Raw genomic sequence first — 23,328 nt, forward strand, 5'->3', positions numbered from 1 at the left:
GTGTGTGTAGGTCTATATTTATTTTTCCATGGAAAAGAGGAATTATTTTTATCCGTTCTTGTATTTAAACACAATGTCTTTTTAACTGAATAACGTCATGTTTATATTTTCAACTTACAAACATCCTTCAAAAGGATAGATTCTGCTTTAAAGAAAATTCCGAAGAGACTTTTGAAGTCACGACGTTCCATGCTTTAATCTAATATTAAAAGCTAAACGTGTCACTTTAAACAGGATGGTTTATCTGGAACGAAGTTCAAAGTACATCCGACACAGCACTTCATTCAAAAGAGGCGTGGGACACTCAACATATGGCTGTCTGCATCTGACGTCATTCTTTCGTTACCATGGGAACAATATTTCATCCCCTCTTCCTCCGTAACACTCGATGCCAGCAATGAGCCGGTGGCGTGTGAGTGGTTGGTGGGCTGTATTATCAAGCATTATACATGCACGCTGCATCGAGCTCTGTCTTCCCATTCCTTTCCTGTGATACTTTGACCTATTTCAAGAGGCATTTGGGAAGACACATCAGCATGGTAGACGATGCTTTGTAAAACATTCGCATGTGTCGTCTGGCAATTGAGAAGCAGGAGACCTGAACGTACAGCTGCAGCATTACCCCATGCAATGGAATGTATCGCTCGTTAATTATTGCACGCCGCGAGATCTCCCATGTGCCCTCGCTGATTGTACCGGCAGCTGATATGATATTTCCACACAGATAACGCGTTCCTGTGACTCTATAGATACAGGGGCAAACAGAGAATGGAAGTGACGTTGACAGCTGTCAAGAATGCCATGGGACGGCAGCGGACGCGTACCGAGTCGTCAAGTTTCTCTGATTACGAGGTGCCTACTGTTGAGCAGGCCGGATGCCACTTCCATCGCTTGCCCGAGGAACTTCTTGTACGGATATTTAGTTTCCTACACCCCGTCAACGATGGCTTGCCGCTCTATGCAGGAGTTTGTCGTAAGTGGCGCAAGGTACTTCTTGAAGCTTCAACCGTCTGGCGAGAACTCAACATCGAGCCTGAAGACTACCGTCCGAAACACTACGCAACCCTTTGTACCATATTTACCGTCTATGGCAGCCATGTCCAGAAGTTGACATGGATGCCTGGTACACGAGTTTATGAATCGGTCTTCCTTCTTATCCCTAATCTGACATCCCTTACAGTGCTAAGATTACCCATCATCTGGAATCGCGGTGTAGTGGACACCTTCTCACCCCTCACCCGTCTTGAAGAACTTCAAATCAATGGCGCATTTGAACTGCATGATGAAGACCTTATCTCTGCAGCTTGTAACTTCCCTGCACTTCGAGACGTGACCTTGAACGCATGTTGGTTGATTACCTACAAGGGCATTGAAGTATTCCTCGAGGCTCTCCCGAACCTGACGCGTTGCAAGCTTAAGATCAACGCAGGATTGCCTATCAGTGATATCCGCAGCGAGCAGGCAATGTTGCGTGGAAACCAACTAACCCGACATCTTGAAGAAGGGGTCCGAGGTGCAGCCATTACATCCTTGAGCCTTAGTTTCCTGGCTTTAGAGATGGATGAACTCTGGGCTGTTGTCAACGCGCTACCAAGACTAAAAAAACTGGTTGTGGCCAACTGCGAGGTATAGTATACCTAGCAAATTAATTTTAAACAGACAGATTTCATATTCCTTTCTTAATATGCTAAAATAAAGTAATTTTAGCTTCATTGATTCAATCATCTTGTACGAAAGCCATTTCCAATTTAAGACTACTTCTACTACTACTACTACTACTACTACTACTACTACTATTATTACTATTACTACTTCTTCTACTACTGCTACTATTACTACTACTACTACTTCTATTACTACTACTACTACTACTATATACTACTATACTACTACTACTACTTTTTCTTCTTCTTCTTTCTATCTTTTTTTCTATACGACTAATGTTTCTCATTACAATGCCACTACCAATTAAATCATTATAATAATGATGACATCGTAAAACAGAAAGAAAAGTGATAACAGTAACCTTGAGGATATCGATGATGATGTTTATGGTGTGAGAAAGATTTTTTTAATAAAAAAACGAACGTATATTTGCACAAGAGAAGAAAAAAAGAATAGACATAATAGAGCATACAAGAAGGAAAGAACACATGATTTATTGACGTAGACGAAATCACTTTTTGTTGCTTTATAAGAGAGCGACAAACAGCATGCTACAATGAATAAAATTTAATTTTAACCATTATTACACCATATTCATTATGTACAACCGTCATGTCTTTAATCCAAGTGATTTCTGCATTGAGCATGATAATCAGCCGATTCTGTGTTATCGCAAAGGGTGCCGTACGGCAGCTTTTAGCAGCATATTGTTATTCTCAGATCCCCCCCCCACAATCATGCTTCCGATTGACGTAAAAGCATCTTGCGCCCACGTATTTCATGGTTCTATTTCCGTGGATTTGACGTCATGTTCTATTCCTGGGAAAGTACAGTCTACTATTATAGACGCCATGTTCTGAAGCTCGGTCTGTATCACAAAAAGAAAGTGATTTTTAGAATAAATTATCTGAGGGAGCGCGAATGGATATTGTGTCACTTTTATTTGTTCTGATGTCGTCAGGTTTGTATTTCGATGGAAAGAAACCATCCTTAAAGATGAAGTGAAAAACCCCAACAAAATTAATATCGTTATAAAAAGTGATGTAGAACAGTATGTATATTTCTTATTTAAAAAATACCTCGAAAACATTTTACACACAAATTTAGCAAAGTACGATATTAGCATATGAACATTTCCATTAAACAGATATGAAAACTTAGGTGGGAAATATTTTTGTATCGAAAATTAATTATCAATTTAAAATGAAATCAGTTTTTTTCCATTTCCTGTTTACGGGTGAATAAAGAGACTACATTGATCATAATTTCAGCCAAGTTAACATGTTTTTCAAAATCTGTCTCAAAGTCTGCAAAAGTGCTCAATCACTTCAATGATTTTTTTCCCCCAACACAAACTGTTCTTATTATGCATGTTAATGATGACATATGGCGGGGAAGGGTGGTCTGGGGGAAGTAGACTAGTGAAAATGTTAGCTCTATGTGATCAATCGTTATACTGCCCAACTTTGGCATAAGGAAGCAAGTGACACATCAGTCAAATTTGAGTTATTGTTGTTTCTGAAACACCCTTCGTATGTTGCATGTTCAGGCAAAATTTGGGGAAAAATGATAATTCTATCGAAAGATATTGAAGAAAATATGCTGTTCAATTGCATTGACTCATATGTAAATGACGCAAACACATTGCTCATTTACAACAAATTATACGTTTGTAACTTGCTTCCTTTTGCCAAAGTACGGCAGTGTAGACCCTGATGTAGACTGCCCGGGAAGTTGGCTTGTTGATTCAGGGAATATCGGAGAGCTATCGGTATATTTAGAACATTCAGACTTGTTTATCGTCTGCCCGTTCTATACCCTACAAAATCCCTAATAAGTTTTACATGCTCAAAGCAAGTGGGGGAATGAAAACAACGCCGATACGAATTATGTCACGATTATGTAGCAAATTAGGAACTAATAGTATAGCCAGATCTTACAGAAAGCAGTTATAGAAAATGCTATCACACGCATGCAAAGAGAAGAGCAACATCACTTCTTCCCATATGAGTAATTCTAATATTGTATTAAAAAAAGACCTCTAAAAGTAATAAAGAGGTACGCTTCCAATCTCCTATCTATATTCTTTGTGTTTGTTAAAGAAATCCTAAAATTATTGACGATGTGAAATTATCAATCCAATCTTATTGATTATGATTGTCTGATCTCTATGAAAGAGAAAACCAATCCTCGATATCGGAGTATGTTGATGAGTGATGAAGAAATTGTTTGGAGTGATAGAATGGTGTTTGCATTCACTTTCTTATAAAAGTCTGAACGGAAAAAATAATGGATTTTGCAGTTTGGTGTGCTTCTCAATTTCACTCTGCGGATTTCATATTTGACGGCGAACTTGAATGCATACTTGTCATTTGTGAAATCATGCCCATGTGATTCATCGTCTTGTCAGCGAATGTGGGATAGATGTACTGCCGTTTTGTGAGATAAAGCTTATCTTATAATTACTGTCTTTCTTTTTTAGTACATTTTCGATGGTTTAGGTGGATGCGTGGAAAAAGAAATGTTCGGAAAGTGTTAAAGGATGAAAAGACACTATAATGATTTTTTTAAATTTCAATTTACTGATTAATTTCCTTAAACATATACAAGACAAATGGTTCAACTGCCTGTCTGGTGGAAGATGTGGCCGTGTGCAGGCAGTAAAAATATACATGTCCATATTTCTTGTATCAAGCAAGTTATTTGATACAAGAAATATGGACATGACTAGTATAACAAATGTGATATTTCCCGTGTATATCGAAATATATCGCATTCGTATTTCAATTCAAATTAGTATTTATTCATGTCCAATAGGCCTAATTTCCAAACACAGAAAGACATATACATAAAGAACAAAGAAAATAAAATATGAATAGAAAATAATTTTTAGTCATTTTACAAAGAAGTACTTTCTGGTAAAAACATATTTTATTTATTTATTCATTCAAAAATTATTTAGAAAAGAGGGTAGGTGTACTCAGTTAAACGCACTCTAAGACGCCATATACATATGATATACAAAACATTATAAAATAAAAACAAAGAATGAAGCAATCATGAGCATATAACACATAAACACAGAGTGAAGTGATATAAAATTTAACCCCCCCCAAAAAGGATTGCATCATATCCGATCAGTGTTTCTCTACTTACAAGCAGGCATCCGCACTTCATAAATTGATAGATTGAGTGTTTTGAATTAGAAAAAAAAAATGTTTGTTTAAATTGGGTGTTTATACGAGAATGACCTTTTAGAAATTCAGTCTTAGGGAATGGAATTTCGAGAAGGGAACTTAATAGAATAGATTGTATATTGAATATCTAGCTCTGTGGAAATTAAGGGGGGTGGGGGTAAGCAACTATTATATTGTTCCCGTTCCAGTATATTTAAATTTATCGGAAATGTTGATTTGAACCTGAACTGATCTTGTAAGCGTTTCTTTCGACAATCAAACTACATTCAAGTCAGACAATTTGGCAATTTTCTCAGTTTTTCTTTTTAAATTCTAAACCCGAATATGTGACGAGTAAAAGGATCGGGTTAAAAAATACCCAATTTGGGGTATCAAGGGTAAATACGTCTTTGTTGGGTAAGATTTGTCCAATCTAATAAGAAATGCACATTTTCGGGGTAAATTTCAACTTCAACGCAACATTGAATATGATTTACAAAGTGTTTTGCATCATTTTACCCCACATGCACGCCTTCTTTTTGGCAAATTACGCCACTGGAATCATGCTGCACTTTCAAGAAATCTTTAAATGACAGTAAGAAATTTGATAATTGCTGGGAAATATATATCGTTATGAAGCTATTTGAATACATTATTCTGTCGTTTGATATTAAATTTATTACTAGATGGATCACATAAGACTTCTCCACTGTTAATAAATTCCATTGAAGAATGGCGCCACAAAAAATGCTTGAGATAATTTACCTTATTGACGTCATTTTATGAGCAAATCGCAAGAAACGATGACATTCGGGGAAAAGAAAGCCTGCGTATTTATAGACTATCAAAGTATAATCATGAATAAAACGCCTTTACAATGGGTGATGATGAAAACGATAAAAACCAGGTGGCGCCCATACGTTGCTCCTCCGTTATTTGCACGTTCTCCTGGTCGCACGCGATTACTGACTTCCAGCAGTGTTTGTTAAAGGATCTCACATATAATGTATTAAAAAAAACGATTGTGAGATTTTACCCCGGTGTAAAATCTGCATATTTTATGAAACTATGAAAGAGCTTGTTGTAAGATGGTTTAGTATCCAGGCACGAAAATGTTGGCTTTTCGGCTTTGCCATTCAAGATAGATGTTTGAAAAAAAAAATGATACAGTTACATCTGTAAGTATTAGAAAACATGCACGGCATACAAACAAAGGCATTTTGTTTGTACTATTATGACGTTAGCCAATAATGGTAAACTAAGCCTTTTATGGTGTTGGTATAATGAATCTCATTTAAACATTTAAGAAGTATAGAATTTCTTTTTCATTCTCTATTTATTTCTTTTTATTTTGAATGCTATTTGCACCTTGTTTTCTCAATTGATAATAAACAAATCACGTATTTAATATAAACATCACTTTTTGTATCCTTCCCTTTTCATTGACCTCTTCCTCTTTTTTCTTTAATTCACCGTCTCCCATAACACATTGCCTTTTGCATTCCACTCCCTTAATTGGATCACTTTTTTTAATCACTTCCCTAATTAATGTCTCTATCCCCCCTCCCCCCCCCCCTCTCTCTCTATCTCTCTCCCCCCTTCCCATTCTCTTTCACTCTCCCCCTATCTTTCACTCCCTTTCTACCCACATCATTGTCATCACCTGGTAATGATTATGATTATTATGTTTTATGTATTATTCATGTACATGTATACTAAGATTGGGTGCCTTTTACTTTGTACATTTTATTCATGGCACGGCCCCAATGCAAATCAGACTCTGTATCTGTTTGGGTTTTTTACCGTGTGAAAATGAAATTTATCTATCTGTCTATTATATAGAGACTTCATGGTGTACGCATCCATTCCTCATCTCTTCAGAAGATAGTATTATTCAATCTCTGGTCGGCGCTTTTCGTCAGTATCACTGCACCTTCACTGCGCATGCTCCACCTCGATGACGGACTAGAATCAAACGAACATGTAGAGATCTTTGCCGGAAAGCTCAGGGTCTTAGAGGTAAGCACATTTTCTCCTGTTGGCGGATAATCTCCCGAATGAGATCAAGACATTGCACACGCTAACTATCTCACACACACACACAAACATACACACACACTCACACCCACAAACCTCGCACACACGTATTCTCAAACACACATCAATCCACTTCAATGCCACCACCACATAAAATGTCATTGTTGGCTTTATGGTAATACTTCTATGTAATAATTGCATAAATATCATATGGAAAATTAAAATACAGCTCCCTAGAAATTATGTAAGTCATGACAGGCTCGATAAAACTATGAGGGTTGATAGGAATACTTGCATTTCTATTAGAAACAACCGCAAACAAACATTGGAATGAAAAAGAGATTTGAAATACGGATAAAAAAATGTCGAAATATTAATTTTATCTCAGCTTTAAGCTACCAATTATATTTTGTCATATAAAAAATAACTTAAATTCCAATGCCTGTAAATAAGCCACAAATAATTGCTCTTTATAAGAGCAAAAGTGGACAACATATTTATATAGCTAGTTAATAATGTTATTAGCGGATTTTCATTCTGTTTTTTGTAGATTGATGGTGCTGGAGTCTTGAGGAGTATAAATGTACAGAGTAATCGCCTTACTACGCTGCAACTTCGTAATTGTGATGTCCTAGACTCTCGTAGTCTCTACAACCTGTTGTCAGAGAATCCTACCATATCAACTCTTCTAATGGGTAATGTATCAACGCCAGAGCTTCTTCTAGACTCGCAGCGATGCCCTAGCGTACGCATTGTGTGTCTCCTTCATGGCTTCAGCAGTGACGTCCTGTCCATCCGGTGCCCAACCCTCCAGTATCTGCAGACTGAAGATGAAATGGAGCTGTTGTCTTTGAGGCAACTCATCGTCGCTGCGGATCAGGTCAAAGACATTTGCCTAACGGGGTGTCCTGTTCTTCACAACATATTGGTCCAATGTGAAAGCCTGGATGAACTCGAGTTCAACATGTGCAGTGACGAGAGGGTATTCTTAAGGTCGTGTGTGATCCAAGCGTCGAGATTTGTTGGAAAGATACGCCTGTTTGACTGTGCAATTGCGACCATTGTTCTCTCATCACCGTGTATATCTATCCTCATCTTGTATCGGTGTATGATTGGAGACTACACACTCAAATGCATGCTGAATGCTTGTCCGAACATCACGCATCTTAGCTTAGAGAAGTGTCGGAACACCAAGGTTGTGTCGGTACCAAAAGACGCACCCCTCCTGAGGTACTTAAACCTCTTTGGATGTTCGCAGCTCCAGCACTTATCAATAAACAGCGACTGTGTGACGAGAGTGAATCTCGGACAATGTTCCGTGTCTCGTGTCCTGTATCAGGGAAAGGAACTCGATTTTGCTGAGGAGAAGGTGGCCTTTGAAAACTCCTCCCTCGACGTTGTACTGCCACACCAGAATGTTAGATGGAGCCATGACGCTGAACCACTCGCATTTGTTGAGTCATTATGATGCTTCAAAGTGTTTCGGCAATAATAGAATATACTCATTTTTCTCACTCATTTCGAAAAGATTTATCAATTTCACGAAGTTATTGCACAAGCTTATTTGTCCAGAGGGAGCGTGACTGGGTCGGCCACTGATGCAAGAACAGCTTTAATGAGCGTTGTATTTCATACTTGAAGAAAATATTGAAATGCGATCAGTGCTTACGGTTTGCACACTTTCTTGATTTACAATATATAACAGTTGTAGCCCAATGCCACACCGTGAACACCTTTCTGGTTTTGGAGCACAATTATAAATATAGATGAAACTTTGCACCTTTCAAATCGGAATGGTGCAAAATTGCATGTGTAAAAGATGCCCCCGGTATGGCAGTGCTAAGGGTGCAACATTGAACCTTTTCCATTGGGGTTTACACCATGTGAAGAAGAGAGTCTCATTGGTTGGCCTAAAAAAAAACAAGGACAAGATGGGCTTACTTTTATTAGAGGAGGGGGAGGTGGGCTATCTAGGGGCAAGGGAACAAGTGCCACATGTGCAATATTCAGGTCAAAATGGTAACACGAAGAGACTAAAGGGAAAGAAGGGGGAAACGAAAAACAGAAAATTATAAAAAAAAAAATTGAAGAAAAACCAAAGAATAAACAGGCGTTCAAAGTTCTAAGGGTTATGAATTTAACGCTCCATTCCCAGTGTTAGATTTTAGAAGGCAAGCACGTACGAGCTTTTTTTTTTTAAAGGGGGTTTACTATGTCAAATATTTGTTATTTGCTAAAAAAAAACGCTCGACATATTTAAAAAGGCGTTTTACGACAGCAAGCACTATAGGACCACGGAAAAAATATTATACAGATATTGCCTACCTAGAGTTTGAATATAACATTTCCTCTCCCCGACGGAGTTATATTTTTCCCAAGGGATTATATTTTGCCCGAAGCGCGCAGCGCTGAGGGAAAATATTCTCCCGAGGGAAAAATATAGCTTCGGAGGGGAGTTGAAATGTTATTTATTAAAACGATAGACCAGGCAATATCTGTTATATTATATAGTCTATATGGATTCGTCATCAGAGATTGCCTTCATCATCTGGCCCCAACCCGAAATTCTTGCTACAGCTCTGATTCGTCTACGTCATAATAGAAACAAATTTGGAAAATACATCAAGCGCGTTCTTCATGCAATCGACGCATTAACACTAGCGCGTACATCAAATAAACTACATGATTACGCAACTTATAAGCAGCGAGTGACGTCACCTTAGTGAATATAACGCCGCAATTGAAAATACAACGCAGTTATATTCACTGAGGTGACGTCAAAACCTCGAATATACCAAATGCGATCCTCGCAGCTATGATCACGTGATGGCGTATTGACCTATCACTGATTCGAACCTACATAGGCTATGTAATATTAAGTGATATCTCATCCCTCGCTGAGCCTAACTAAAATGCATACTTTTGTCAGATGGCAAATGAATGACCCTACTTTTCTTAAATGCATATTATTTGGTTGCATTTTGATAACGAAATAAAGCTTCTCCCGCAATTGGTTTGCACTGCACCAATTGATATTTATGAAGTGGTTATGATATTATGATAATATTTTTCGTCCAATTGTATTAGAGGACAATATCATTTATTAAAACATCATTTCGTCACTCCCCTTATAAATAAACTTCATATCATAATGTATGCAATATTCTATTCGTATGATATTTAAAAATTGTCATTTTCTCTTTTCAAAATGTTTGAACTTCATATTACAAATGAAAAAATGTTATTTTGAATTGTCCCGACTTACCTGATTAAGAGTCTACATATTGTGTAATTGAGTGAATGACTATTTAAACACAATTAAGCACTTTACAGATTGTCGTATAGGGAAAATTGTGTTTATGTAAACATTTTGTTTAAGGAAAGTGTGTAATGCAAATAAAGTGAGAAAGCGAATTTAAATGCAAGTTGATAACGAATTCAGGACGAATATTATATCAGCGGATGTAACAAAAAGTTAGTCAATCCATAGTTACAATAATATTGATCATATATTTTTAAATCTTTGCCAAAGACGCTTAATCTTTCGATGTACACTTAAAGGTCAATTTCACTCCAAAATAATACATTGAATTGAATGAGTAGAGGGGAAAACACTGAAAGCTTGTTGTAACATGATCTAACAAAGATGTTCTGACGTTCTAAAGTTTTGGCTACTTGCGCAAAATGGTGACATGCACGTCATGGGCGGTATGTCTCTAATATTTCAAATTAACTTCTTATTATGGGATAAACTTGGCCTTTATCTCCAAATGCTACATACATAATTATGATTAGAATCAGTAATCTGTTCTCTCTGGGGCTGCCCCTCCACCCTCGTCTCTCCCCTCTCTCCCTCTCTCTCTCTCTTTATGTCTTGACCGCTAACCCTCACTCTCCACACCTCTTGCTAACCACCCGTGTCCATAAACCTCAGAAACGCGTCCTAAATCGCATGGGGCGGATCCAGGAATTACAAGGGGGTATATTTTGTTTTAAAAAAAAGGCAAGCAAACAAAAATAATAAAAAAAAAAGGTCTTCACTTGCGTATGCACGACATTTTGCACTACAAATACTTTCTTTATAGCTCTAAGCGGGGGGGGGGGGGGGGGCACGGACCGGGTGTGCCCCCACCTGGACCCGCAGCTGCTAAATAGTGTAATCTACATCACCAGATTGTCAACCATTACATGTGGCGCTTCAAAAATATCCAATTACCTTAGTGTCGCGAACAGAATTAACTATTGATTTATATGCATAAAATGGCGTGAGCAGGGAACGATCCCCTGATTTGGTGGTAGCGATTGTTGGCCGATGGTGATGAAAAGGTAACCCTGTTTCCAAAATATGCCGACGACGCTATGTATACCTGAAACATGATGTTTTCGACGCCTTTTGGACATGCCATGTGAAAAGTGACCCCCCCCCCCCCTCTCCACACTCCCTTAAAAAAATGTTATTTTGCTTCTCTTTCTACAAAATGCTGCAGGTACAAATTTCGCTGGGTGCAAACATAATTTTCTTCCACTTTGACAATCTAACTCTATATCAATAATTATTATTATATACACCTTAGTACAGAGGTGGAAACCCTCCAATGAAATATTTTCATTGGTTAAGAGTTTTTAACGTCGTACGAAACTGTCTCTTCGTAAGGCTGCCGTACAAACGTCGTATGAACGTCGTAAGAATCATGCAACACTTTGTAGGCTCGAGCGACAGTTCTAGAATCTTTAAATTCTTACGATGGTCGTAAAAACGCCTTAACTTATTCATAGAGGGATATTACGGCGTTCGAAAGGCGTTCGTATATGACTCGTAAGGCGTAGGTTACTATTAAATAAAATCTTCTTGTGAATTGCTTGAGAGTACCGTGAGTTGCACTCACGACCATCTTGCGAAAAAATTCATTCTAGGGCCATTGTATGACCGATAATCTTTGCGTTTTTCAAGGTCTTGAGTTGGTCTTGAAAAGGTATTTAGAATATATACCCCATATACGAATCTCTTCGAAATCCAGATTTCGTACGAACTGTTAGATTTGTACGAACGCATCGTTCGTACGAACCTTTGTGGTCGTAGCTTTAATTGGTTACGAAAGTTTTTTAAATGCAAAGTTCTGATTATTTTTATGATGTTTTTATTCCTCACCATACTTGTAATGAATTTCCAATATACCTTTCCACTTGTAGTAAACTCATTTTACTGGCATATTTTAATATAGATGGTAATGTCAGAGTTATATAATTTATTGTGTTGCAAAGAATGGACCAAACGATATAACTTACATTTTAAGTAGATAATTATCATAGAAGTCGATTCAACTAAATAAATTTGTATATTCAGACACTCGTATCCATATAAAGTTGTTGAATAAATTTACTTATCCCTCAGTTATTAGGTTGGTTTTATTTAACTAGATATGTCATGATTAAAAGAGAATAATTGTTTATTTTATGATAATTTTGACGAAGAATTATTGGACAATAAATCATATCAGAATACACAATAATTTCAGTAACATTGTGATCTAAATTGAATTGTAGATATCTTAAATTAAGGAACATTTACAATATCAATTTGTTCAAAAAGATAAATTTCACTTGAAATATTTTGTTCTATTATTTTTATAGAATAGTGCTATATTTTTGTGGATTAACAAAAACAAAGTATGCATAATATTAAACAAATACATATTTGTATAATTATGTGCTTATTTGTTTTATTGACAAGTGTGTACATGTATTATTACATGTGTATCTTGCTTTGCCAGCCTACTCCATTGGGAAGCTTAAGGGGAAAAAAATACTTAGGCAGCTATTACCTTCAAGAGAGAGAGAGAGGGGGGGGGGGTGGAGGGAGGGAGGGGAAGTTGAAACTTTATCACACACACAAACAAAATATATATACAAATATAAAAGAATTGGTATACAAACAAGAAAGAAATATATTTGGTAAAACGATACCAAAAATACCAATAGCTGCATATTAGGTGTCGTAGTGGCACCATGCCACCATGTACTTAATAATTGTAATAACTCTTCCAAATAGATGGATACATGTTTATTATCTAAGGACTACATTACATCAACTGACAACTCTTAACCGAGTGCAGTTATAAAAAAAATACAGAGAGAAGGGGAAAAACCCGAGCAAAGTTAGTGAGAAAACGAAATAAAAGGTAGAGAGAAAAAGAGACAGAAAGAGAGAGAAAGAAAGAATGAGAGGGGGGAAGGAGGGGTGGCTAGATCACTGTATTACATCACACATGACGTGAAGTAAAATGATTACCGTGAGAGGGAGAGTTGGTGGTTCAATGTGGCGTCGCAAAATTATTTTTTTATCGAAATAGAAAAAAAACCCGCATCTGGGGCCTTTGTTATAACAACAAAATTGCAATAGCAGTTAAAAGCTACTGAAATCCTTCAATATGTTTGGCTGATAGTAATTTGGTCAGAGAAATTGTGCATTTTTACTATATCAAGATTTTATGAAACGGGACCCTGGTCTCTTTTCCTCTCTCTCCAATTTTTATGAAATAGACTTTATGATTATCAGAAAAATGAAGATGTATGATTAATGTTTTGGAAAATGAAAATTGCAAAAGGTGCAATTTGGAAAAATGTATGTATCTATACCTTATAGGGATGGTATTATAACGTATTTGGTATGCACACTGATTCTCCTACGGCTACGTACGCTATGTTGGGAAAATTATGTGGCGTTGGGTACGCGTTCTCCATGGCTTGAAGTTTTGACCTAATAAGTACCGTGGTTACACGCTGCATCAGCTCGCGGTTCAGAACCGCGAGCCGAATCAGCATTTTGGTTGCGTGTAAACGCGATTAATACCGTGTTTACCAGGGGCCGCGGAACGGATTTCAAAGTGGGGGGGGGGGGGGCTGACCATGCAAAAAATCACAATCATAATGGTCATTTTTACGTTTTTGTACACGGTTTTTGAAAAAAGTGGGGGGGGGGGGGGCTTCCGCGTCGGCTTTTTTGTTGCGTGTAAACGCGATTAACTTGCATCGGCTCTCGGTACAGAATCGGCAATTTTGCACCACCAAAGTAGTAGGTTCGAAATCGCGAGCCGATGCAGAATCGGCTTTTTTCTACGTGTAAACAGAAAGCCGATTCTGCATCGGCAATTGACGCGCACTTCATTAACTTTATCATTATGACGTACTCAGGGGCCTTGGAACGGGAGGGGGGGGGGGGCCTGGGGGGCTTCAGCCCCGCCCCCACTTTTTTCCAAAACCGTGTACAAAAACGTAAAAAGGATCATATGATTGTGATTTTTAGCATGGTCAGCCCCCCTTCTTTTGGCTCAGCCCCCCCCCCCCCCACTTTGGAAATCGTTCCGCGGCCCCTGGACTACTTGTAAGAGCACGGAGCCAGCGCTGTCTTTATGAAGTATATTGTTGGTGCGCGGATCATTTCAGGTTTTGCAACGAGAGACGATTCTACACCGCGAGCTGTGACAGCGTGTAAACGCGGTGCAAGATAAACCAAAAGTCGATTCTGCATCGGCTTTTGATTCTGAACCGCGAGCCGATGCACGTTTAAACACGGTAATGATGACACAATGGTCAATAGGGTATGCACACTGATTCTTCTACGCTATGACACAATGGTCAATAGGGTATGCACACTGATTCTTCTACGCTATGACACAATGGTCAATAGGGTATGCACACTGATTCTTCTACGCTTTCATCCGTAGATGTGCTGTTGGGTACGCGTTTTCATTTGCGGAAAGTTTTGAGCTAATGACGAAACAATGGTTGACAAGGGCGCACTTTGAATGGTAACTTTGAGTTAAAACAGTGACGTTCCTTGTCTCAGTTTTGATTTAGATTTGGGAGTGCAACTATTACTTCTTCCTCGCTTTCGAAACTTTTCTTTAATGGCAAATGATCCTGATCACCGCCCAAATCACCATCCAAACTCAAATCGACAATCTCCAACGGCCAAGTATAGATGGAGGCGTGTCAAGCGATGGTTCGGAAGAAAACTACATCTACGCAGAAAGTAGTCCCTTTATCACTCATATTTTGGCATCATTTGATAATAAAATCACCATTAAAAAGCATTCATTGTTTATCATTGTTTTCTTTCGCTTACATTATACAGTGCGTATCAAAAAAAAGTTTACACTTAGAAAAAATCCTGTAAAATTATACATTTGTTATATCCTAAAGATTTTCCACATTTTAACATTGGTACAGGTCCATTTAAGCAAATTACGATATAACTGTCGAAAAATATTTCCGCTTGAGTGCGCACCACTGATTTTTGGAAAGTTAGTGAAAAATGATTTGCGCAGAACTTTGAAATAGTAATGCAAATAAAAGTAGACCTTAATCATGAAGAACACGTGGAATTTAGCTAGTAAAATTGATTTGAAGATATCTTTTACCTTTTTAAACTTGTTTCCTTGCCCAAAACACTTCGAAGAGTGCATTGCGCCCCACCCCACTCCCCCACACACCGATGCCATAATGACGATATTTACTTTACACTGAGCTGTGATTTACATGAAATGGCTTAGGCTTGATTTTCATTTTGTTGACCATTGTCAAGCTTGGGAAAAATGTGGAGAAACAAGTATTAAACGAAAAATAAAATGTAAACCCACTTTAAATGATAAAAACTTAGTGAAAAAATGCTGGAGATGTCTGATATTAACGTTTGTTCAGATTCAGTTATGTCCTCAGATCCAGCTGACACAAAAAGGGTAAAGGTTGTGCTTACTAAGTGTTGAAATTTCAATTTGGGTAAAAAAATGCTTGAATGTATCCATTTTATTTCAATTGACTAAAAGTGCAAGGAAAATGCATGAGAAATGTTTCGCAGGGTAAGTTTGATTTCGCCCTTTCCCCTCGACACAGCGTGAAAACGAGCATTTCTGCGCAAACAGATTTCTACGAGCGTCACAAAAATGGACAGTGCTCACTCAAGTCTAACATTCTGTCAAAACTTTAACTTTCATTGGATAGATGAGACCCAAACCCAAGATTATATGTGAAAAAATTACCCACATGTTGTATATTTTTTAATTCCCATGGCTTTTTCAAAGTGTAAACTTTTTTTTGATACGCACTGTAGAAGAAAATTTTATCAAAGTTAAGATTTTCCATCTTCAAGATGTTTCTCTTGATAACCCTATCCACTTCATGAGATTTTATTCCATGTTGAGGTTTACTGGTATTATTTTCAACTAGAAAACAAAATGAGCTCCAAATAAATAATAAGAACAGCAGCAGATGTAATGATGGCGACGACGATTGTGAGGAAAAGGGGGAGTAAATCATAATATCAATGATATTAAGAATAATGACAAAATGATAAGGAGGATGTCTATTATTCTCACAAATATCACTCAAAACAATAGTAGAGATAGTGAGAAGAGGGAGAGAGGTACAAAGAGACATCGAGGGAAAGCGCGTGTGCATTTTTGCGGAAGTGAGAGTAGAATAAAAGATAGAAAGAGAGAGGGGGGGGGGATAGGGTTGTGGTGGCTATGTCTGAAGATACATAATAAAAACGTAACCTTGAGAGGGAGACATTTAAAATTTCAAAGTGGTATCGTTATACCGTGCTCTATCTGCTATCAGCGGTAGATTCCCAACACTCCCTTAATAATTTGTACCTTAAGCCTTAATAAAATTTTCATTATAAACCATCATTGCATTATTCAAGATAATCATGAATTGTTATTCCCTCTCCTTAAGTCTACCCACTCTGAGACCTATAATTATCCTTCACTGAATGTCTCAAAATCGATATTCAAGCAGAAAGATCACTCCCTAGCAATTTCTCATCCGGCGCTGACAAGATTGATATCCAAATTCTCCTATGAAGCTTGTTTTGAAAAAATACTAGAATCACATTTTACTTCCTACATACAAAAAAATACTAACGAGCAAAATGTGTTTTAAAGGTTATTCAACAAAAACATATAAATCATCAGAAAGTTACAGAAACTAGAATCTTACCCCGCCCCCCCCCCCCCATCACGTATTTTCATCTGTCGCTTGTCATTCTTTCTCCCTCTCCCTCAAACGTGAAATAGGCATAATTACAATGATCAAATGAAAAACACAGGAACATAACATCTGATTCGGACAAATAAAGCTCATAAAAGTGCAAGTAAGGAAAAACATGCGAATCGACACTCTTGTGTTTTCGAATCGCCAGAAAATTTTGGTTTTGTACGCTGATTCTCCGGCGCGCACAATATATTGGGAAATGTGCCGTTTGATACGCGCTCTCATTCGCTGAAAGTTTTGACCTAATATGACGACACAATGGTCAATAGGGTATGCAACACTGATTCTTCTACGCTCATGTTGGGTACGCGTTTTCATTGGCTGAAAGTTTTAAGCTAATGACGAAACAATGGTTGACAAGGGCGCACTTTGAATGGTATCTTTGAGTAACAAACAGTGACGTTCCTTGCCTCAGTTTTGATTTAGCTCTCGGAGTGCAACTATTGCTTCTTCCTCGCTTTCGAAACTTTTCTTCAATTGAATTACCCAACTCAATCGATTCGTTCTCAAGTAAATTGGCCATTTCTGACCAGGTAATCGAATTGCAACGGATCGCTCCTGAAAACTATCAAGTCTTATTAGATTGAGTTAAATTAATTCTTTTTACACAATAGTTTTACACCTATTCAACATGTTTTAACAAGTTATTTGCAAGAAATCCAAAATATCTAGTCAATTTACACAAGACGTAAAGATTGACGGGAAATAATTATATTGAGGGAGAAGGAGAGAGTGAAAGAAAGAAAAAAAAGTCAAGTGATTTTCTAGTCATGTTGCTTGAAATCGAATCTAAGAATACATATGTCGACTTACTGAACCTAACTTGTTTCAGAGCATCGCATGATTATGTCACAAATGATTTTACGTATCATTATCCAATAACTATCTCAGAAACTTTGAAAATGGCAGACATCAGTATGTCAGCTCAGAGAAAACGAAGAGCTCAACGCATGGCAAATCGGCCTCGACGACTAGCCCAAGGACCAGTGTCGGATCACGGTGATGAGATCCTTCAAGCCATTGAGTTAGTCAAAGCTAAGCAAGAAGCTGAAGCTTACCCTGGTGGTGATTTCCTTGAGGCGAAGGACCAGGAAACCCACACTCCTGAAAAATCGACCTCTATCTTAAGGTAGGACTTTTTTAGGGGGGGGGTGTGTTACACCCACAAATGTAATAATCGCCCACAAATGTAATAACGCCCATAAATGTAATAACACTTTACCCACAAATGTAATAACGCCCACAAATGTAATAACACTTTACCCACAAATGTAATAATTTCACCCACAAATGTAATAATGCACTTTACCCACAAATGTAATAATTTTGGATCGCCCACAAATGTAATAATGACTTTACCCACAAATGTAATAAATTTGAAGGGATTTTTGGCGAATCCGTTCTCAACTAAAATCCTATAGTAATGCGTTCATATACCCATGGACCTATTGTAATAGGTCCATGATATAGCACAAAAGGGCAGTCTTTTTTCCAGACCCGGTTAATTCGAAAATTATTATAAAAGTCCAAAGTCTTTTATCCAGACCCAGTTGTTTCAAAAATTATAATTTAAGTCCAAAGTCTTTTTCCAGACCCAGTTGTTTCAACAATTATAATATAAGTCCAAAGTCTTTTTCCAGACCCAGTTGTTTCAAAAATTATAATATAAGTCCAAAGTCTTTTTTCCAGACCCGGTTGTTTAAAAAAAAATAATACAAGTCCAAAGTCTTTTTTCCAGACCTGGTTGTTTAAAAAATAATAATACAAGTCCAAAGTCTTTTCTCCAGACCTCGTTATTTAAAAAATGATAATACAAGTCCAAAGTCTTTTTTCAAGACCCGGTTGTTTCCAAAATTATAATATAAGTCCAAAGTCTTTTTTCCAGACCCAGTTCTTTAAAAAATTATAATATAAGTCCAAAGTCTTTTTTCCAGACCCAGTTGTTTCAAAAATTACAATATAAGTCCAAAGTATTTTTTCCAGACCCGGTCGTTTTAATAATTATAATATAAGTCCAAACTAAGATACGATAATGATATTCCAGTAGAATGGAAATGAGATTCGAGCTTAGTCTTTTCTCCAGACCCAGTTAATTAAAACTGGTGGAATTAATGTGTTTGTTGTTGTGTTAACTTATACGGCACATATTGTGAATATATATGCTAAGAGTAAATTGAGAATCAAGCAAAGTCTTTTCTCCAGACCCGTTAACTAAAAACTAAAACCATATAGTAATGCGTTCATATAGCACAAAGTGCAAAGTTTTTTTTCCAGACCTGCTTAATTCAAAAATGATAATATAAGTCAAAGTCTTTTTTCCAGACCCGGTTGTTAAAAAAATTATAATATAAGTCCAAACGAAGATACGATAATGATATTCCAGTGGAATAAAATGTTGTTGTTTTAGCTCATACGGCACGTATCATTCAGCGGTGAATATTTGCGCAAATAAAAATAAGAATCGAGCTAAGTCTTTTCTCCAGACCCAGTTAATTAAAACTGGTGGAATAAATGTCTTTGTTGTTGTTTTAACTTATACGGCACCTATTGTGAATATATGCGCTAAGAGTAAATTGAGAATCAAGCGTAGTCTTTTCTCCAGACCCGGTTACTAAAAACTAAAAACTAAAACCCTTTACCCCACAAATGCAATAATTTCACCCATGAATGTAATAATGCATTTTACCCACATATGTAATAATTTTGATCGCCCACAAATGTAATAATGACTTTATTCACAAATGTTATAAATTTGAAGAGATTTTTGGCGATTCTGTTCTAAACTAAAACCCTATAGTAATGCATATAGCGCAAAGTCTCAGTCTTTTTTCTCCAGACCCGGTTATATAAAACATTTAAACAATCTTCCATATAAAGATCCCAAAATTAATTCTTCTTAATGTTGAATAACATAGAAGTTTAGCGTAGTCTTTCCTCCAAACCCAAATATTTCAAATAGCAAATAAAAAATAATAAATAATAATAAAAATAAAAAAAGACCCCACGATGTTATCAATGTTGAACAAGATGTAAATATAACAAATTCTTTCCTCCAGACACAGTTATAAAAAAAATCATTCAAAAATAAAACAACAACAACCAAAAACAGACCCGCAATCTTTTCAACATTGAATAGCGTATGTGTGTGTGTATTTGAGTTTTGTCAGACGAGTATCAATCAGATATGATTATTCATGTCTGGGACCAACCTTTAACGTCACCATCCGAAAGACGTGACCAAGGCTCGAACCTCGAACCTCTGCATCAATTTGTATCTTCCCCACATAGCTTGGATTACTGGCGCATGCCACAACGCCTAGTTAGCATCGAAATATGGTGAAGTCTTTGTTCCAGCCGCGGTTATTTCAAAATAGCATATCATAAAGAACAATATTAACAAAGACCCAATTATCTCATTGATGCTGAATAACCTGAAAATATAGCGTAGTCTTTCTTCAAGACCCAGTTATTTTAAAATAACAAATCATAGAAAAGATATATAATAATAATAAAACAAAGGCCCCACAGTCTTATTGATGTTGAATAACGGGGGGGGGGGTTCTTATTTTTATTTGGCAACCAGTCAAATTTGACTATTTTTGCCATCATAAATATTATATTATTAACGTTTGTTTTCTTTGAAGAAATAAAAAATACATGAGTAAAGTAAAATTCAAATATTTATTTATTTTCCTTTCTTTTTTTCTTCTTTTCTATGTCCTTTTTTATAGGATACCTACTAGGATTTATAGTCGAGTAGGTGTGTCTCTCAATTTAAAATCAGGGCTTTTACTGAAAATATGTTATATGGACCTACTAAGTATGCAAGGAATACCTAGGATGGAGATGACAGAGAAAGAAATTAGGAAAATCACAGCTCCAATCCTAAACCCGTACGTATGGGGATACGTCTGTCCCGTTGATGTGAACATCAACGTCAGTGAAGTCTCGACCTTTCCCGGAGACAAGACGCCTTTAAATCCTAACAAGGAAATATAGCGTAGTCTTTCCTCCAGACCCACTTATTTCAAAATTACATATAATTTTTTAAAGAGTCAACAAGAAACAAAGACCCCCACTATCTTATTAATGTAAAAAAATAACATGGAAATATAGTGTAGTCTTTCATCCAGACCCAGATCTTTCAAATAACAAATGATGAATAATGATAATAAATTAATAATAATTATTAAAAGAACAAAAACCCACGATCCTATTCATGTTGAATAACATGGAAATATAGCGTGGTCTTTTCTCCAGACCCAGTTATAAAAAACACAGCAACAACAAAACAAAGGCCCTGCAATCTTATCAACATTGAATAGCATGGAAATATGGTGTAGTCTTTGCTCCAGACCCAGTTATTTCAAAATAGGAAAATATAAGAAACAATAAAAACAAACAGTATCAGCAAAGACCCCACAATATCACTGATGTAGAATAACGTTGTTGTTGTTGTTGTTATCTTGGATTATAAGGCGCGTATCATATGAATAGTTACGCCTATGATTAATTTGTTGTCTTTGTGGTATGTGTTATCACATGGTTTTTATAGTTTGAAGATGTTGGGGTCTAAGTTTTAAGATTAATGTTTCCCTTAATTTGTATTTTTAAGAGAACTGGGTGTGGGGTATAGACAACACTCAAAACCCAAGCATTTTAACTGGGTTTAATTTTGAAGATTGGTCTTAGCCTTGATTTTTTTAAAATATTTGTTTATCTTTTAAATAACCGGGTCTAGACGAAAGACTAAGCATAATACTCGTGTTATTCCACAGGAATAAGAATATGACAAAGTTTTATGTTTTTAAGATTGTTGACATTATTTTTTTAAATGACTGTGTTTGAAATAAAGACAACGATCTAAACATGTGCTTTTCTACATGGTCTCAATTTGGAGGATTGTTGGTTCTTAGATTCGTTGTTGGGGGTTGGGTTTATTGCTTTTTTATTCTTGAAATAACTGTGTCTGGAGGAAAGTCTACAATCGATCTTCGTGTTACCCACAGTAATTCGATTATTGGGTATTCGTTTTGGAATATTTGTAAAAACTATTTTATTTTTTTCAAATAATAACCAAGTCTGGAGAAAAGATGTTTGATTTACCCATGCATTATTACAATGTTTTGTAGGGGTCTTAGTATTAAAAAAAAAAAAAAAACTGGGTGTGGGGTAAAGACATATTTTTTTATTGGGTGTAACTATTGAAGATTGGTCTTAGATTTGAAGTTTTTTTAAATTCATTTTTTAAATAACCGGGTCTAGTGGAAAGAGTACGTTTTAAAACTCGTGTTATTCCACAAGAATGAGAATATGATAGGGTCTTACGTTAGAAATATTTTTTGGTGATTTTTTACTGATTAGGTCTGGAATAAAGACAACGCTCTTAACCTCTTTTTAAAACAGGTTCTTAGGTTCAGGGACCCTGGAACGGTTTTCAAAGTGGGGGGGGGGGGCTGAGCCAAAAGTTGGGGGGCTGACCATGCTAAACATCACAATATTATGGTCATTTTTACGTTTTTGTACACGGTTTTGGAAAAAAGTGGGGGGGGGGGGGGCTGAAGCCCCCCCAGCCCCCCCCCCGGTTCCGCGGCCCCTGAGGTTGAAGGATTGCTTGGTCTTAGATTTTTAGTTTTTTATTATTACTATTTGCGTTATTTGGAAAAAAATAACTGGGTCTGGCTGAAAGACTACGCTTTATGTCCTTGTTATCCTGCATTAATAAGATAATGGGGTCTTTATACTGTTTTTGTTGTTGTATTGTTATTTATAATTTTGGAATAACAGGGTTTGGAGAAGAGACTAAGCTCGATTTTCATTTTTATTCCACTGGAATATCATTATGGTATCTTAGTTTGGACTTATATTTTATTTTTTTAAATAACCGGGTCTGGAAAAAAGACTTTGAACTTATATTATAATTTTTGAAACAACCGGGTCTGGAAAAAAGACTTTGGACTTATATTATAATTTTTGAAACAACCGGGTCTGGAAAAAAGGCCTTGGACTTATATATTTTTTTTAATCAACCGGGTCTGAAAAAAGACTTTGACTTATATTATGATTTTTGAATTAACCAGGTCTGAAAAAAAGACTTTGCACTTTTGTGCTATATAAATGCATTACTATAGGGTTTTAGTTTTTAGTTTTAAGTAACCGGGTCTGGAGGAGACTACGCTTGGTTCTGAATTTACTCTTAGCGCATATATTCACAATACGCGCCATATAACTTGAAACAACAACAAAGACATTTAGTCCACCAGCTTTAATTAAGTGGGTCTGGAAAAAAGACTAAGCTTGATTCTCATTTTCATTCCACTGGAATATCATTATCGTATCTTAGTTTGGGTTTGGACTTATATTATGATTTTTGAAATAACCGGGTCTGGAAAAAACT

At 36.6% G+C, this 23,328-nt stretch overlaps 2 protein-coding genes across 2 annotated transcripts in view; one reads left to right on the top strand and one right to left on the bottom strand.

Annotated features, from left to right (window-relative positions):
• The first annotated feature begins 272 nt into the window (after positions 1–272).
• On the top strand, positions 273–9,073 carry LOC129265849 (uncharacterized). Its single transcript, XM_054903776.2, has 3 exons — positions 273–1,626; positions 6,684–6,860; positions 7,429–9,073. The coding sequence occupies exons 1-3, from the start codon at positions 769–771 to the stop codon at positions 8,344–8,346; spliced, it is 1,953 nt and encodes a 650-aa protein (XP_054759751.1). The 5' UTR covers positions 273–768; the 3' UTR covers positions 8,347–9,073.
• A 13,555-nt stretch (positions 9,074–22,628) lies between these two features.
• Positions 22,629–23,328, bottom strand: part of LOC135154646 (uncharacterized) — a 43,898-nt gene continuing 43,198 nt past the window's right edge. Inside the window, exon 13 of the mRNA XM_064101462.1 lies at positions 22,629–22,644. Coding sequence (XP_063957532.1) covers positions 22,629–22,644 — 16 coding nt within the window. The remainder of the gene's footprint in view (positions 22,645–23,328) is intronic.

Source organism: Lytechinus pictus, chromosome 7 (genome assembly GCF_037042905.1).
Source record: "Lytechinus pictus isolate F3 Inbred chromosome 7, Lp3.0, whole genome shotgun sequence".
NCBI lineage: Eukaryota > Metazoa > Echinodermata > Echinoidea > Temnopleuroida > Toxopneustidae > Lytechinus > Lytechinus pictus.